The following is a 16,399-nucleotide window of genomic DNA, read 5'->3' on the forward strand; positions in this document are numbered from 1 at the left end:
CCTTTTCTCTTCCTAGTCAGACCAATAGGCTCTACAAGGTATAGAAGGAAATAGATTGCATCAATAAAAAGTTCAATGGATTTGTGATGCAAGCACAAGACTGGGACTTACAAGATCTGGGATCAACTCCTGGCTCTAGCAGTCTCCCTCGGTGTGGCCTTGGTCTTGGGGCTTGATTCTCCACTTGTGCACCAAATCCTTGACAGGGTTGTAGCCCCTTGAGTCTCAGCTACTTGGCCCCAGTGAAAATTAAATGCAAAGCTTTTACTTGGCCCCTTGGAGACCTTCTGCCAGCGGGGAATGGGCTGCAGTGGTGCATTTGCTGAGCTCTCTCTTTTCCTGACACTCCTGCTCCCTGAGATGTTGACACACAGAAGAGTGCAGGGTGGGAATAGGTGCCCACACAACGGTTTCACCTGGTTTGTGTGTCAGATGTCTGGGGACGTGTCTGCACCACCCCCTCCCTCACGTGCTGTGCCCCCTCCCTCTCTGCACGTGCCAAATCCTGGACATGAGGCAACGCGGCTGCCTTGAAACGGCACTGACCATGCGCCAATAAACGTTGCAGAGAACAAGACTCGTGAGCAGTCCTGGGCATGTGCTCAGAGCCATTTGAAGGTAGTTTCATTGCCTCATTTTTCAGGTGTTTTCTCTCTATGGAAGGAAGTTTACACCGGTTGCATCAACATTTTCTGAGGTCAATGCCAAAGGGCTTGTCCATATTACCTGTAGTTCCACTTACAGGGAAATCCTACTCCCTGGCATGGGGAAAAGGCTTCTTGTAACACCTAGGTTGGCATGGGGGAGGATTGGGGGGGCGACCTAGAGGACTTCTTTAGGCACTCTTGCAAAGCGGGTACTTGGGGGGTATACAGTGTGGGGCACAGGTGAGCCGTGCAAGTGCTGCTCCACGGGGTCAACAGCCCTTGACATCCATGGAGGAATCATAGATGCTGCTGCAGGTTGCGTGGAGAAAGGTTGTGTCCTTCTGGGCCCCTGCCGAGAAACAGCAAAGAGCCTGGCTGCTTGGGCTGTGCACCGATGCCTTGTGTTCGGCTCTTGCAGGAGGCTCAAGCGCAGCCAGGCCCAGATGAACTAGTCTGCACATTGCTGGTAAATGGTTTATCTAGAATTAAAACCTGATGAACCTTCATCCAGGTAATTATTACCTGCTTCCTTTGTTTCTGGTTAATAGCAAACAGCACTTGGACTTATTGCACCAGTATCTCAATTTCCATCTCTCCTTGCCTATTTTTGGCCTTTGTTACTCGAGTTCACCAATAAAGTTATATTTTCTTTACTCATCCTTCCCTGGAGATGGATAATTTACATTTATAAGGGGACGTGATGGGAGTAACTGGCTTGGCAGCGATCCACCTCTGATAATGGGCTAACGTGATACAGATAGGGTGGAAGGTTGCTTCTTTAACCTCTTCTCTTCTATCAAGGCTCTCCTGCCACATTTCTAACCCTTGGCGTTTGAGTGTCTCTGCACTTCTAATGGTTTTGCAGGCCTTTGATGTCGTACCCAGCTCAGCCAAGGGCCGGTTTGGATGGGGGAGTTTTGGTCGAGACCCTGTCTTTCACTTCCTAAGATGCAAAGGGCAGTGCATAAGGAACAGCCAGAGATACCGTCACTTAAACCCTACCCGTTTTGAACAAAGGATTCCCCAGTGAATAGAGCACTGCTGCACCGGCACCACGGATATAGCATGGAAATGAAGATGCAAATCCTCCAAAAAAATGAGCGAAGAGCAAATTAAACAACCACGAATCCCGCTTGCCTTATCCTGGGCTGGTTTCTGGTTGAGAACGTCTAATAAAATTACCACTGTGCTTTAAGATCCTGGGATCCTCGTGAAGCGGGTGGGGAGGTAACCGTCTTTTTAAGAGCAATGGGGGAAATCACATAAGGGAAAACGAACACGACGACTCAGAATCAGAGATCTGGAAGGGATCTTCAGGGTGATCTAGTGCAACCCCCTGCACGGATGTAGGATTTGCAGTTCCTAAACCATCCCGAACTGATGCCTCTCCATCCTCCAGAGAACTTCCCAGGCAGGAGATTTCACAGTTTCTCTCTGCAATTTGTCCTTTGTCCTAGTATCCTTAAAGGAAAGAGGTTGATTCCTGAGATTTCGATTAACAATTTGTATTTTAAACATGCTGCTTTTTGCCCTGCCTGATGCAACGAAAGGAGAGGAAATTTTCTGCCGCGTCCTTATTGTAGCCTTTCAAATTTTTGAAGCCTCTCCCTCCCCCTTCATCTCCTTTTCTCCAGACTAAACACGATTAAGAAAAAAGAATATATTGGTAAAATAAAAAAAAGGGATTGTGATTAGTAAAGAATCGGTGTCTCCTTATTTCACACATTTACAGATTTCAGTGACAGCGGGGAAAAATTATCCGTGTGGCAGAAGGACAAAAATAATGACTTGGGAACTTGTGAATGACTCTCGCTAGAAAAAGAATTTCATCTCTTCTTTCTTAATCTTTGCAGCAGCCAGTCATTAATTCCCTGATTTGGATTACCTAATTTTGAGAAAAGGTACCATACATGATAATCCCGATCTCCCTAGCAACAGGAAAATAACAGAACAAAGAGAAAGAGCTATGTCGCACCATACAAAGCATGGCGCATTGTCTGAAAGCAGCTTTGGCCTTTAATTAATATGCACAAAAGCGTTTGCATTTCCACAAAATATTGTAAATATGATTTTGTTCAGCCATATTTAGCTTGGGCCACTAATCCTGTGGATGAAAATGCTTGGAAATGTCTTATAGATAAATCCATTTGTTTCCACTATCTGACCCACATCTGAATCTCTGGTCCCCAAGTACTAAGGACAATTATATTTCTAAAGTGATTTGAAAATCAAGTGTTTCATAATTGGAATGAAATTTTAGCTTGGCCTAAGCACCTGCCACTATATTGGCTTCAGAGGAGCTGTGTCCACCTTCCTGAGAAATGAATTTGTCTCCAGCTAAGAATTTTGCAAATGTTTCCAGGAGATAAAGAGAAAAATATTACTTATTACAGTTATGAATACCTGGAAATACGCTGGGGCATATCATTGAACAATGAATTTGTAAGTACCTATAGGATAACAATGGGATAAAAAACTGCCGATGTGGATTTACCAAGGACAAGCCATGCTTAACCAGCCTGGTACCTTTTATCTGGTTTGAGCAGGGGGGCAGATTAGATAATCTCTTTCTGCCCCTTCCAGCCCTACTATCCTATGAGTCTACGAACACACGATCTCTGACTGCATTGCCCCCGTAGCGTCTCCGTGGGGAACTCCCCAGATAGTTTTACGTGCGAATGAGTATTACACCCCTCTTGTACAGAAGGACAAACAAAATCAGTCGTCCTAAGAGTTTAGCTGAAGGTTATGGAACGAGTCCATATTTCTGGGTGGAAGCCTGCCTCTTAATTTCATGGACAATTTTGCAATTTCAAAATGTTCCCAGTTCCAAAACCAATTGCGGGGTGGGAAAAAAAGAAGACCCTAGAAGTTTCCTGCAAAATAAAATTCCAACAAGAAAATGGTTTGGAGTGGACTGAACTAATCCGTGACAACAAAATCAATACTTTTTATCCCTGTATCGACTTTAGTCAATTTTCAACTTTAGCCGAAGTCGATATTGTAGAACATAACTATTTCCAAAATGGAAAGGCAAAGTCATTTCTCAATAGACACTAGAAATGTTCCATTATGAACAGGCCGAAACCAACCCCTGTTCTGTCTTTAGCAAAATGAGTTTCTTTATAACTTTTTCTTTCTGAGTTAATTTCTGTAGAAATCAATACCCGGGTGACTATAGCTGAATCTCCAGTAATTGATGCAAATGTTTATCGTGGAAGTCGAGCCGGGAGACCTGAGGGTGGGAATGCGAGGTAATCAATATTTTCTCTGCGATTCAACTGTATGCGTAAGCTTGGAATAATACCACTTATATACTTGACTAGGGTGCCATGATTCATTAGTTGAGTCTATAACACATTTTAAAGAAAATGGTTACATAGTATCAACCTGTAATTAGAAACTAATTGAAAGATTATAGATAAATACCATTAAATTATCAACGCTAAAAGTAGCTCTTCTGGGTATAATGCTGCAATACTGGACATGCTGCTTCTGGGCTCTACTTAGATAGTAACAAATGCTCAAAGACTTGGATTCTTAATTACTCCATCGTTGTTAACCACAAAGGGCACGTCTCAGACATTTACACTTTGCTGGCATGAAATACAAGACAGCTCCTATCTGGAAAAATGTACATCCTACTGTTATTTAAACTCAAGAGCTAGACATATGCTGAATCTCCATTGCTCTTTTTACCCTAATCATCTTTTCCCACCGCCTTGCTTGCAAAACAAAACAAAAAAAAGGTTTTCTGACAATTCCATCAAAAAAGAAGGGTTCTTTGGTTTAAAATATTCTTCAAGAGTTTGTGTTTTCAGCATTCAATCGCCGAAAGCTGATTTTTGTTAAAACAGAAATCGGGTACACTCCATCAAAAGCAGATATTTCAGAGATTTGTTTTTTTCGTTTTAATCAAAAAAGGTGGGTTTTTTTGGTCAAAACTATTTTGAATGAAAAATTCCAGCTAGGTCTAGCCGAATGTCTTCCTACTTGAGACGTAGCATTTTATAAACTGCTCTCTTTAGCTAGCTCACAAAACTACGTGCTAGAAACCATCAGGAATCTTTCATCTATATGTTTTTCCATAAAAAAATTAATTTCCCCCAAACTGTGATTTTTCAGTGAGAAAAAGTGTTAGTTCTACCAATATTTATTGATTGGGGAATTTTCTTTGGGAAAGAACGTAATGACTTGTTTTGTTCTTGGTAGGTTCAACACTGATCTCAGCACTTCATTTCAGGACAAAGTCCCATGAATCTGTATCTACTTGAGCTGCTGGGTGGCTTCATGCTGCTCCCTGTTATGGGCTGTGTTCCCTGGCTGGGTGGTATTCTCCTTCCGGCTAGGCCACTATGGTGCATCATGGGGGTTGCATGACTGCAGTGCATCATGGGAGATGTAGTCTCGCAGGAAGCCAGCCCATAGGTAGGATCAGAGATCCAAAACACCTGAACTCTCATAAGGGCCTGCAGACCATCAGGCAGCTGCAGTGCAGCATTGGGCCAAGCCAAGGGGAGACATTCTTTCTGTTTCCAAATAAAGATGCATTTTACAGTGACAGTCTGAAGTCAGGCAGAAAGCAGGGCGTGGGGGCACCTCTTAGATGGTACCAGTTAACTTCTACAGAGCCATCCTGCCCTATCTTCTGCCTGCTTCCAAATAGAAATTCTTCATTTGTTTTCTATTCTGTGAAAACCATCCTGATTTGGAAGCAAAATGAATGTCAAAACACTGGACTTTCCCCCGGTGCAAAATTCCAGTCCCCGGTTCTCTTTAATAAAGAGGGCAGCAACCATCACTGCTTGGTTGAGAACATCTAAGGAACCCTTAGGAGCAGCCGGTAGGATTTTCTCTTTCACTTGGTGCCCCAAACCCTTGTATTAGGCGTCTGTGTATTCTGCAGATTGCTGCTGTGTGAACCTCAGAGGAAGCTGCCTTGTCAGTATAAATGGAGTGGTTTTGGGCATGACTTTTTTACCTGGTCTCAGGGCTTTGATGAAGTGCAATTAAATAATGCTACAAAGTGTGTTGGAATTTCAGGTGCAATTGTGATTTATCATCTCTGTCCTAATATCATCTCTCTCTCCTGAGTTATCGGCACTGTCCCCAATCTTTGCCCATGTCATCTTCCTTGATCATAGTCTAAATAACCATCCAAGGTGGCCCTTTTTTTTCCAGCATATCCTACCACCTTGGCTTCGGGTTATAAAGTTCACTTAACATCTTGTGCAAAGCCCAAATGTTTTGATTGCGTTTGGGTCACCCCCACCCCTTCTTAAAGTACCATAGCAGCAAACAGCATAGTTTAGAAAATAAATGAAAACGTACATGTTCTTCTTCAAACTGGTCCCCGCCAAATGCCGCTACACAGGGCTTGATACCTCCTGTTCCAAAAGCAATCAAAGACAGGCCAACCATGGACAGGGCTCTGCAAACAGGGAAGAACATTTCAGCATCCTTTGTAGAGTAATGTTCTGGTTACAGCTCACAGTAGATTCCTTTGGGGTCACTTTCCAGTTTGCCCAAAGGTTGAGACTGAAGAGCAAGTTGAAGTGCTCTGGAAGTAGGAACAAGAACAAGTAGGAGTAGTTCCCCAGAAATGCCAGGCCAGTTGCAACCCCAGTGAAAGGCGGGTAGGGGCACCTTATAACCCCAGCTCTCACAATGTAGTGGGAAGTAGAGCAGGCAATGGAGCCTAGTGAGAAGCACCTGAATCCATGGGGTGTAAGACCCCGAGGCCCCAGCATAGGGGCAGAGTGTTGGCCTCAGTGAGGGGGCCATGGGTGCAAAGTAAGGTTGCAAAGGGCGACCTGAAGGGCTGCACAAGAGTTGTTTAGTGAGAGAGCCCAATGGTAGTAGTAAATCATTGCTCCAGTGAGAGGGTGGAGGAGTAGCCCCAGGAAGGGGGCAAGGAGAGTTGGGCCAAAGACAGAGCTTAGCGTCAGTGAGAGTGTGTGCAGTGCACAGCTGAGGATACCTGGGCAAAGCCTGAGGGCGACCAGTAGGGGCCTGGGAAGTCATAGTGGGTAGTTCAGAGCATAGTGTGGTGGCACAGTGTGACGATGAGCTCCAGGGGGGAGTGATTTTCCTGAGTGAGACCCTGGAGCACAGGTCACGGTGTGAAGCACTGTGCAATATGGATGCCATCTGAGAGGCATGCGACACAGTATAGGGAAGGTTGGAGCCATGTGTAAACCCCTTAGCCTCGGGGCATCAAATGGGCAGCCTCCTGCTTACTACACCAGGTTTATCCCAACAAGTCGTGGCAGGAAAGATAGGGCAGGCTGCCCGTAGACAGAGGGGTGGGCGGTATGATGACCGGTCATGAGCAGGCTCCTTTTGTCACACTGTCCATCAATCAAATCATTAGCCAAACCAGGTTTTGCAATTCTGGATACGTTCCATTATCTTTGCCATTTTCCTGCATGTCTGTGCACCAACCAGGCATGAAGACAGAAGGTTAGGGACTCGTGGGACAGCCTATTTCTGGCACAGACAGAAGCATGCAAAAGAGTATGCAAAGAGGGAATCTTTTCCTGTAGGTTTTTCCAGTTTAGGTTTGCAGACACAGAAGGTTTGAAAAGGTTTTGGATCAGCATCACTTTAGGGCACAGCCTGCTCCCTGACTCCTAATCTCACAAGATCTACTCATGACCAACTAGAACCATGCTGGTGCCGGTGCACAAGCTCTTTCCAACTGGCATCAGATCACATGGGGTTGAAAGCACCCAGAGAACCTGGGAAATTGTCTGGCAAGTCTGTTTGACATGTTTCTCTGCGTGGTACCCAGCCAGGAAAAAATACCAGCAGGCTACAGATGTTCAGTGAAACCAGTCGTGGAACTGCAGTGGGAAAGATGAAGGGAGATCTGGAGGTAAAGAGCAGAGATGTCCTAGAGAAGAAGCACGTCCATTCTGGTCCTCCTGGGTCTGTTTGGAGAATGTGCTCCAAGTTAGTGATTTCCTGGCTTCCTGACAGATGCACCCAGCTCTCTGTCCTCTCCCCACGCTTCACCCAAGTTCACCTGCCTACATTTTTCCTAGCAGGTCTCCAGACTGGCTCTGATCTCCAGCAAATGGCTCCATATTCATTTAATAATGCTACATGAATTCCCAATGCATGGGAAGCAAACACAACCTTGGACACAGGCAATGCTGATGGTCTGACAGGCAAGATGCCATAACCAGGTATCATGACAACACGGTCTCAGGGTTTACTTACACATGAAGAACCTGGTCCCCGACAACTGGTATCGCACCGACTGACTTGATCACATGGCCAATCACATAAACAATGGACAGGTAGATGATTGTCCTGTGAAGAGAGAAAATGGTAGCAGATGAATACTCTTGGGTGATGTATGATCTAAAAACTGAAGAGGACCCTGCATTTCCTATCACGGTTTGCCTGGCATGTGCACTTGGAACTGGATAATCCCTGCCTCTGGCATCTCCTGAAGATGTATCTCCACTGGGTCAACTCCACAAATGCTGTAGGGAGGAGACAGGCAAACTGGTTCAGGTGGAGGCGTAAAGGGCCAAAGGCTGCTTTGCAAAAACAATTATTACTAGGAAGGATTAGCTAACCGCCTTCCAGGTTAATATGCAATTTAAGGTGAGTACAAACCAGGTCATATTTAATTTCAAAATCACCTCCTTTTTCGACTGTCATTCCAACCTGCCAGCCAAATCAATGCTCGCTTGGGAGGGTGTATGTGTATAGCCTGTATGAGTACATCCTCCCAAGGGGGAAAGAGGTTCTCTGCTTCAGGCAGATATTTTAGGGGCATCACTGACACTTGCAGTGGTTAGAACAACAGTGAGGGTGGCAGAAGCCCTATGGCATCCTGGGATGCCAGTGTGGGTGGCAGATGCCATGTGGCATCCTGGGATCTAGGAGACACAGCAGAAGTTTGGGAATCAGAGCAGTCTTGAAGAGTTCAAATCCTGCTGACGCTGCTAATTTACAGCAATACAGGGATGATCCTACCAGATCAGACCAATAACCCAACCAGGCCACCCCAGGAAAAAATCTCTAAAATTAGCAGCTGTCGGACAGCCTGCCCCCAGGGACCATTTCCTCTTAAATCCTAATATGCAGAGGTCAGTTGTGGATTCATAGCCTTTGGGGCACCATGGCCAAGTCCAGGACACCTGTGTACAACAGAACTCAGCCGTGAGCAACTGATTTACCAACCAAAATCCCCATTATCATTTCATTTGTTAAAAGGGACAAGTTAGAAGGGAAGAATGTGTTGGTGGTCTACTGGGACATGCTAGCAAGAAACTGGACCAAATGGGTTGTGCCCATTGCTCAGGGCATCATGAAACTGGAAATGCACTTTCAATCCTGTTGGGGAATGTGATATTCATGTTATTTTTGCGGAAGAAGCTAGCCTAGTAGACAGCATAAAAACTGGAAAGGAAGATGACTGAGTTCTTATCTCCATCCACCGCCCCCCCAGCCACTGACTGTGGACCAGCCTTGTTAATCTCCGGGTATCAGATACCTCCGAGGGATGTGGGGAGACTTAATTTATTGATATTGATATATCACTTGCTGGTCTCCAACTGGAAAGGAAGCACGGATTATTACACACCACCCTTCACCCACTCCTCTCTCTCAGATTTATCCCAGGCCTTTCCCCAGGGTCTCCACACAGTTTGAGGCTCAAGGAATATATTTGTATGCTGAGTCACATCACTGAGAAATAAACTGCTGCAACATGGTGTCATCACAGCACACAAATCATGGGCTCCATTTGTCTGCATCTTGATACGTCCCTTTTACGGCAGTTCTGGAAATTATGAGCCTCGGCAAACCTGGCAACTGTTTGCTCATTAATGGAAATCAAAGCGCACGGTTTTTAATATTGCAGCTTCCAGGGACACATCCTTCAGCCCCATGGCTACAGGTTCGACAAGGAGTAATAGCCTTTACACTCAGTCCATTGGTTGATCAAGTCAGCTGACAGACAAATACAGTTTCCCTGAAAACATATATCTTTATGCATGAATTACTCCTTGAATCATGCAATCACAGGCTGGTAGTGTTGGAGTGATCGTGTAGCCATGACAGCCCAGGAGTTGTATGACAAGCAAGGAATTTTTGGGGTGATATCTTTTACCGGACCGACTGCATGGTTGAGATAAAGTTAGACATGCTTTAAAATGCAAGACATTCTTCATCGGGTACATGGTCATGGGCTAACGCGTGTACACCCAAAGAGGCAGTTAGCCGTATCAGTCTGAAGTCAGGTAGGAGGCAGGGCAGAGTGGCACCTTGTAGACTAAGTCAAAGCGGTGTAAGCTATCTGACATCAATTCCAGAAGCGCACAAAACCCTGCAGCAGAGCACTAACACATGCCGCCGTTGACCTCAACGTAGCTGTTCTTAAACAACAACACCTTAAGAACCAGCCTGAATGCAAAACTGAGGAGCAAGAGATCATCCAGAGACTGGACTATGTTAAGGATGGTCTAAGAAGAGATTACAGAGTCGTATCCCATTGCCTGGGTTCACTTTTACACCCCCTACGTCCCTACGGTTTTACCGCTTTGTTTACCACCTTCGCCTCTCTCAGCAGCGCCCTCTCCCCGCCGCCCCTTCCCTATTCTTCGTATTTAAATTACTGCTTTTTCTGTAGACCCCCGATCACTACAGATCTATTCGTAACATCTCATGAAGTAAGCCTGGCCTTCTATGTGTAACACAGCTAGCTTTTATTTTTGCATTCCTTGACTATTTGGTCAACTTCCAAGTCACCCAGGAAGATACACCCTGACCCAAAAAAAGGTACTTACATTAATCTCAGCCATTTAAGTCTGTCAGGCAACTCCCACTCTTTCTAAGCTGTTTGCTACGTTCCTTTTACGTTCCAGGGTGGGTCAGACCATCAAGCAAGGCTCAGATTTGAGGATCTTAAGGAATTAACTCTGAACCTCCAGATGAGACATTTATGTTCAGAAATGTTCTTCCTTACTTGAATTTTCCCAGCCAGGAGTCAGCTATGATTGCTCCAATGAGGGGGGTGAAGTAACACAGCCCTGAGAAGGCATGGTACATAGAGGTGGACAGGTTCTCATCCCAGTGGAGGAAGTTGAGAAAATACAATGTCAGGACAGCTAGAAAAAAAAGAAAAGAAATGATATGGCTTGTTTAACATGAGGCCAGGGGGGTAAACCAGTAACTAAATCCAAGTGACTAGAAGGATGAACTAAATTATGCGTGTAATAAATGCTGATTAATTTGCTACTGCAAAGGGCAGGCAAATAATGACAAATTATCCAGTAATGACCAATTATCAAAGAGGTGTGGGGAGGGCAGCTATCAGGGCAATGGCAAATTAAACCATAGCGGTGATGTGTCACATAAATGAATTAACCAGAGTTTACTGTATTATCAGGGGTTGATTGGGGGGGGGGGTCTCCTGGTGCAGTTGCACCCACTTTGATTCCTGCTTCAGCGAAACATTAAAACTAATTGCCCAGGAAGGGCAGTGGCATTTCTATTCAGACAGTGCGGAGGGATTCAATGGACTTCAGGGCTCACAGTCATCTCCGTGATTCCTGCTAATCTCTCTCCACTCCACAGGTGTTAAGAACCCATTATCCTTTTTAATAGTCCTGATGTCCCACTATTCAAACTACCCTTTCTTCTGCAAGTTTGCGGTTTGTTAGTCATTCTTGGTAATGTCTTCCTCATTTCACAGCCCCACAGACTGTGTTTAGCTCTAGCTAAAAACTTTAACTCGGATGTGGTAATAACGACTCAGGTGTAGACATGCTTGACAGTGAACCACTGGAGGCATTGTCAAGACACTTAGGATGGTTATATTTTGTTTCATGAAGCTAAATAAGAGAAGTACATTTAACTATAATGACTACTGGACTAATGACACAATATATTTTGACGGTATTTTGCCTAGTGGCATTTTTAAAAACTTTTTATAAAATTTAGCAAATCAATGCACTTTCCAACAGTTATAGTTGTGTTTTGCTTTGATCTTACACTGAATTATAAGCCCCCTAGCACTAAAGCATTTAGTTTTACTTTAACTGGAGAAAAATGTGTGTTATGTTACAGGTGATGATGGGCCACAGCATCTGCACCCCCTTTTCAAAATCCACCTGTGTGTACTACAATGCACTGGGCCTCACAGAAAGCATAGCGAATCGGGAGTTTCCCAACGGGGCCTTTCCTTCCCCCTTCTGTCTTGATAACACGTGTCATTGTACTTCTAGCGAGATCCGTTTCATAGTGTTGACATTGCCTCTACCCTAAAGCACTGTCCTGTATTGCATGAGCTGGGGGACCAAGTCCATTCACCAGATGCAGCCTCAGCCTTAGCTACTCCTTTACTTGGTCCTGCCAAATGGAGGGGCACAAAGACCTTGATTCTGCCAGCATGTACTAGAGCAGGGGTCAGCCACCTATAGCTTGTGGGCCTGATCTGGCCTGAGGATGCGAGGCTTCAGCAGCATTAGCAGCAGGGGGCTTTGGCTGTAGGTGCTCTTCCTATGCCACCATTAGAGCAAGCAGCAGCGGTGGCCAGGTCCTATCACCCATCCATCCTGCCGCCTGCCTCTGACTTGGGGTGGGTCGTTGCAGCCCACAGCTGGAAAAGGTTGCCTCACCCAGTCTTGGAGGGGTGACGATGAAATGCAACCCTAGCTGGTGCACAGCAGTTCAGCATCCAGTGAAGAGATTTATCACAAGCCCATTTTCTTCTTTTGATCTATGGGGCCAGTCCTGCAGGGTTCACACAAAGAGACGCCTGCCCTGGATTCTGCTGAGGTTTGTCTTGTGTAAACACTGTCAGGTGTGGACACTTGTCACCCCAAACGGTCAGGAAGGGTGTTTTTCCCCCTTGGGAGAAGGGCATGGCAGGCTGTGCAGCTGGGGTGGGACAGCCATGTAGGTGGTCTCCAACCCCCCAACCTCCAAGGCGGCAAATAAGCCAAAGTGCATGGTGAGGCTCAAGGTATACCAGGAAAACCCAGGGCTGTAGGGTCTGTGTTCAGAGGGATCCAGCTGCTCTCGGACATGCAACAAAAGAGTATGGAGCAAAAGCTGGAATAGGGACTGCCAAAGCGTGCTGCAGTGGTAGCCGAGAGGAGCTGAGGAGGCAGACTCTGGGTCAGCTCCAACCTCTGCCCTCCCTTGAGGCTGCCTCATGAGCCGGACGGAGGTGAGGGCTCGAAGTTACCCAAAACTCTGCAGCATTTGCTCCCGACCGACCTCAGCTGGTGGAAATCTAGCAAGACTAAAGTCTGCAGCCTCCTGCAGAGACTCCACCGGGTCTGAATCAGGGAAAGAAATCAACCTCCCTTCCCATTTGGAGACCAAATCTAGAGGCAGGCACGTTTGGATCCAGGGTTTCAAATCAGAAGCAGAAGGGTTCGGGTTCGATATTAACCCTTCCACTTTCCTCGTACAGTGTTTGGGAGCCCGGGGGGCTGTTTCCAGCCAGCCTCACCCTACCCTCCAGTTTGGCGCACTCAAATTTGAAGAATTCGCTCCTTTGCCAGGTTGATGTGCCACGCCACTTGTGCCACAGGACAACTACGTGCGCTAGGAAGTGTCTGCGCGTGAAACCAGACAGAGTCGCCTGGGGCCTAAATTCCTTAAGCCCGTATTTTGAAAGGACGTCCATGGAAACAGCGTGAGAACCGGTGTCTGGAGACAACAGACCAGGGTGAACGGGGACGTGTCAAGGGGAAGGCAGCAGGGTCTTCAGAGACGCGCCACATACCTTTCATGCCATAGTAGGAGAAGCGCTCGCAGAACTCGTTCACCACGATGAAGGCGATGCTTAGCGGGTAGTTGGTGCCACAGAGTTTCTGCAGAAAACACACCAGGACACATTGGTTTTGTGGAAGCAGTAGTCCCAGCAACATCTTCCCACCCTACGCCTGCAGCATCGTCAGAGGAGGTCTAGTCTGAAAGCCCAGAGCCCAACGCAGCAGGTGCTGCAGGGACCGGTCTCCAAACTCCAGAGCAGCCTCCTCACCCCGAGGGCCCTGAGCCGTACCCCCGGGTACATCAAGAGGGAGAAAACCAGCATCCCTTCACCTGTATCCTCTGCTCAGGTCATATATTCTGACCTCCCTTCCACGGTCAATTCATTTCTTGCTGCTAAATACTCGCTGCAATCTCCCTCTCTTTCCCCAAATGTGGCTCGACTGCCAGTCTATTCCTAGAGCAGTTGAAGTCAAGACTTAAGCTGCATTTATGAGAAGGGGGGGATCTGGGACACTGTTTCCTGTCTCCAGAGTAAGGCAGCACTGCAGTACCTGTAGCAAATGTGATTTTCTTTTTCTTTAAACAGTGACTGGTGTATCCTGAGCTCCTCAGAGCCTGGGGGCTATCGGTGATTTGCACTTAACTGAGGCTGAGCTTGCAGTCTCATCAGAGTAAAACAGCACCAAGCATTTCATTTTAGCACAAACGAGGCTTTTTGTGACCCTACAGTGGACTTACAGTCTGACTCTACCCCTTAGCATGACTCCTCAGCTTTGCATCCTCTCAACCAGGAAAGTGGCTTTGCAGAATATCTCCTGCCCTGTGGCAGGCAGGTACGACAGGAAAAAACTCACTGGAGGGAGGTGTGCAAGTCTGATGCTTTATGGTTGTGTCTTTCTAATGATTTATGCTTGTGTTTTTCGTTTCTGAAAGGACTCTCTTTGCAGGCCAAGATGGCATGAAACTCACTCTTCCTAATGTTCTTCCACTTCTGAATGCTGGAAATACCGACCTGGATTGTGCAACCCCAAATGCAAATACAGATCCCAAAATAACCATGCTGCTTCTAGTGTATCTTAACCACTTCGGCATTTGAGTATATTTGTGAATTCCCAAAATGACAGACTCTTTTAATCTTGATGCCAGCCTAATATATATATGTGTTGTGTGTGTGTGTATATATATATATGTATGTATGTATGTATGTATGCATATGTGTGTGTGTATATCTTTTAATCTTGATGCCAGCCTAATATACATATATGTGTTATATATATATATATATGTATATATATATATGTATGTGTAATGTATATATATGTATGTGTGTGTATATACATATATATGTGTGTGTGTGTATGCGCACGTGTGCACGTGCACGCACGCACACACACACACACACATATATATTTGGTTGTTCTGGAATGATGCAAGAGTACAGAGAGACAAGGAAGCAAGTGTCCTCAAAAACGGTAGCCAACAATTTGCCTTAATACCATGTAACTGGCCCAAACACAACTATTTTGTTTAAACATCTAATTTATGGGGGAAAGGTTCCAAGCCAAAACACCTTTTTTTTTTTCTTCAAAGGTGCTCGGTTCACACGTCCACCTTGAGTGTTTGTGGTATTTATCATCAACTCCGTATCCGTATCTGTACACAGATTATAAGAAGGACGCTAGTCCATGTGGCTTCTTCCCCATGTGGCTGGTCCCCTTTGCTGACTGAGCCAGGGAAAGCTCCAGACTTTTAATGGTTGCACGAGCACACGCAAAAATGTCACATCTGCCTTTTTCCAGGCAGTTGTTGCTAATCGAGAAAACAAATAACCCCGTTATTTACTCTCTTTGTTGTTTTTTCCCACTTGGTAGCAAATGGCAAGATAGGAATCTTTCTGCCCGTTCCAGGATCCTAGACTTTCACTGGCTTCTACTGCTAAAATGCAGGAGAATTTTAAAAAATTAAAGGTGAGGTCCAGGCCTGCGCACCTCTGCAGCCAGGAGCAGTGACTAGGGAGCACCATCCGCTGCGGTCCAAAGCCTCATCTCTCACATTAGCGATCACTAACGCTATATGTGCACTTTGTGCAGTGCTCGTTTGCAGGGTCATAGAATCGTAGAAAACGAGGGTTGAAGGGACCTCAGGAGGTCACATCTAGTCCAACTCTCTGCTCAAAGCAGGACCAGCCCCAACTACATCATCCCAGCCAAGGCTTTGTCTAGCCGGGTCTTGAAAAGCCTCCAAGGATGGAGATTGCACCACCTCTCTAGGTAAGCTGTTCCACTGTTTCACGCCTTCCTAGTAAGAACATTTTTTTTTCTTAATATCAAACTTAAACTTCCCTTGCTGCAACTTGAGCCCACCTCCTGTCTATAGTGGGGGTCAGATACACAGCTCTGACCTTATCAGATAGCAACACAACAACAATAAGGTGCTTGTCCTCCACCTGGTATTGCAGCCGTGTGCGGGGCCCCTCAGAAATGAGGAAGCAGCAGAGGCTGGAGAAACGAACGGGAAGCAGAAACCGGAGAGTATCCCCAGTGCTAATCCCAGCTGTCGATGCCTGGGGGCAAACCTGTCAAACGCAGGTATCTAACATGAGGCAACTGCGTCTAGAGCCAGATTATACCACCCTCACGTGCAGGCATGCTTTGTGCCACCGCAGTCCCACTGCGATGAGACTCCCCTGGAAGGATGCTTGTACATGAGACAGGGGTCTAGTCCTATTCTATGCCCCCTAAATTGAAACAGTGGGGGCCTGATCCTGTGGCCGGGGGATGAGCTGCCGGCAGGCCAAGCGGCCCCAGTCCTTCTCTCTGTGGTGGCAGCACCGCTCGGGGCCACCCAGGTGGGCTGCTAGCAAGCTGGATGCTGCATGAGCTGGGAGGCAGCACCCAACCCGATCCAACTGTGCTGCCCAGGGAGCAGCGCCCGGTGGGCTCCCAGCGGGTGGGCTTGGGGAACAGTTGGATCTGGCTGGGTGCTGCCTCCAAGTTGGGGCAGCA

General features: G+C 46.4%; 1 protein-coding gene across 4 annotated transcripts in view; it reads right to left on the reverse strand.

Annotated features, from left to right (window-relative positions):
* SLC15A2 (solute carrier family 15 member 2) overlaps window positions 1-16,399 on the reverse strand; it is a 77,421-nt gene that overhangs the window by 37,690 nt on the left and 23,332 nt on the right. For 3 of the 4 annotated variants that reach the window (XM_006036642.3, XM_025192980.1, XM_025192981.1), the window contains 4 exons: window positions 13,405-13,492; window positions 10,633-10,774; window positions 7,872-7,964; window positions 5,979-6,078 (listed from right to left, as the gene is read on the reverse strand). In XM_006036642.3, coding sequence (XP_006036704.2) covers window positions 5,979-6,078; window positions 7,872-7,964; window positions 10,633-10,774; window positions 13,405-13,492 — 423 coding nt within the window. Of the gene's footprint in view, window positions 1-5,978; window positions 6,079-7,871; window positions 7,965-10,453; window positions 10,569-10,632; window positions 10,775-13,404; window positions 13,493-16,399 lie in introns of those variants that run through there. The other variant, XM_025192983.1, reaches the window with a different exon arrangement.

The sequence above is a fragment of the Alligator sinensis genome, unplaced genomic scaffold, assembly GCF_000455745.1.
Source record: "Alligator sinensis unplaced genomic scaffold, ASM45574v1 scaffold1452_1, whole genome shotgun sequence".
In the NCBI taxonomy this organism is placed as follows: Eukaryota; Metazoa; Chordata; order Crocodylia; family Alligatoridae; genus Alligator; species Alligator sinensis.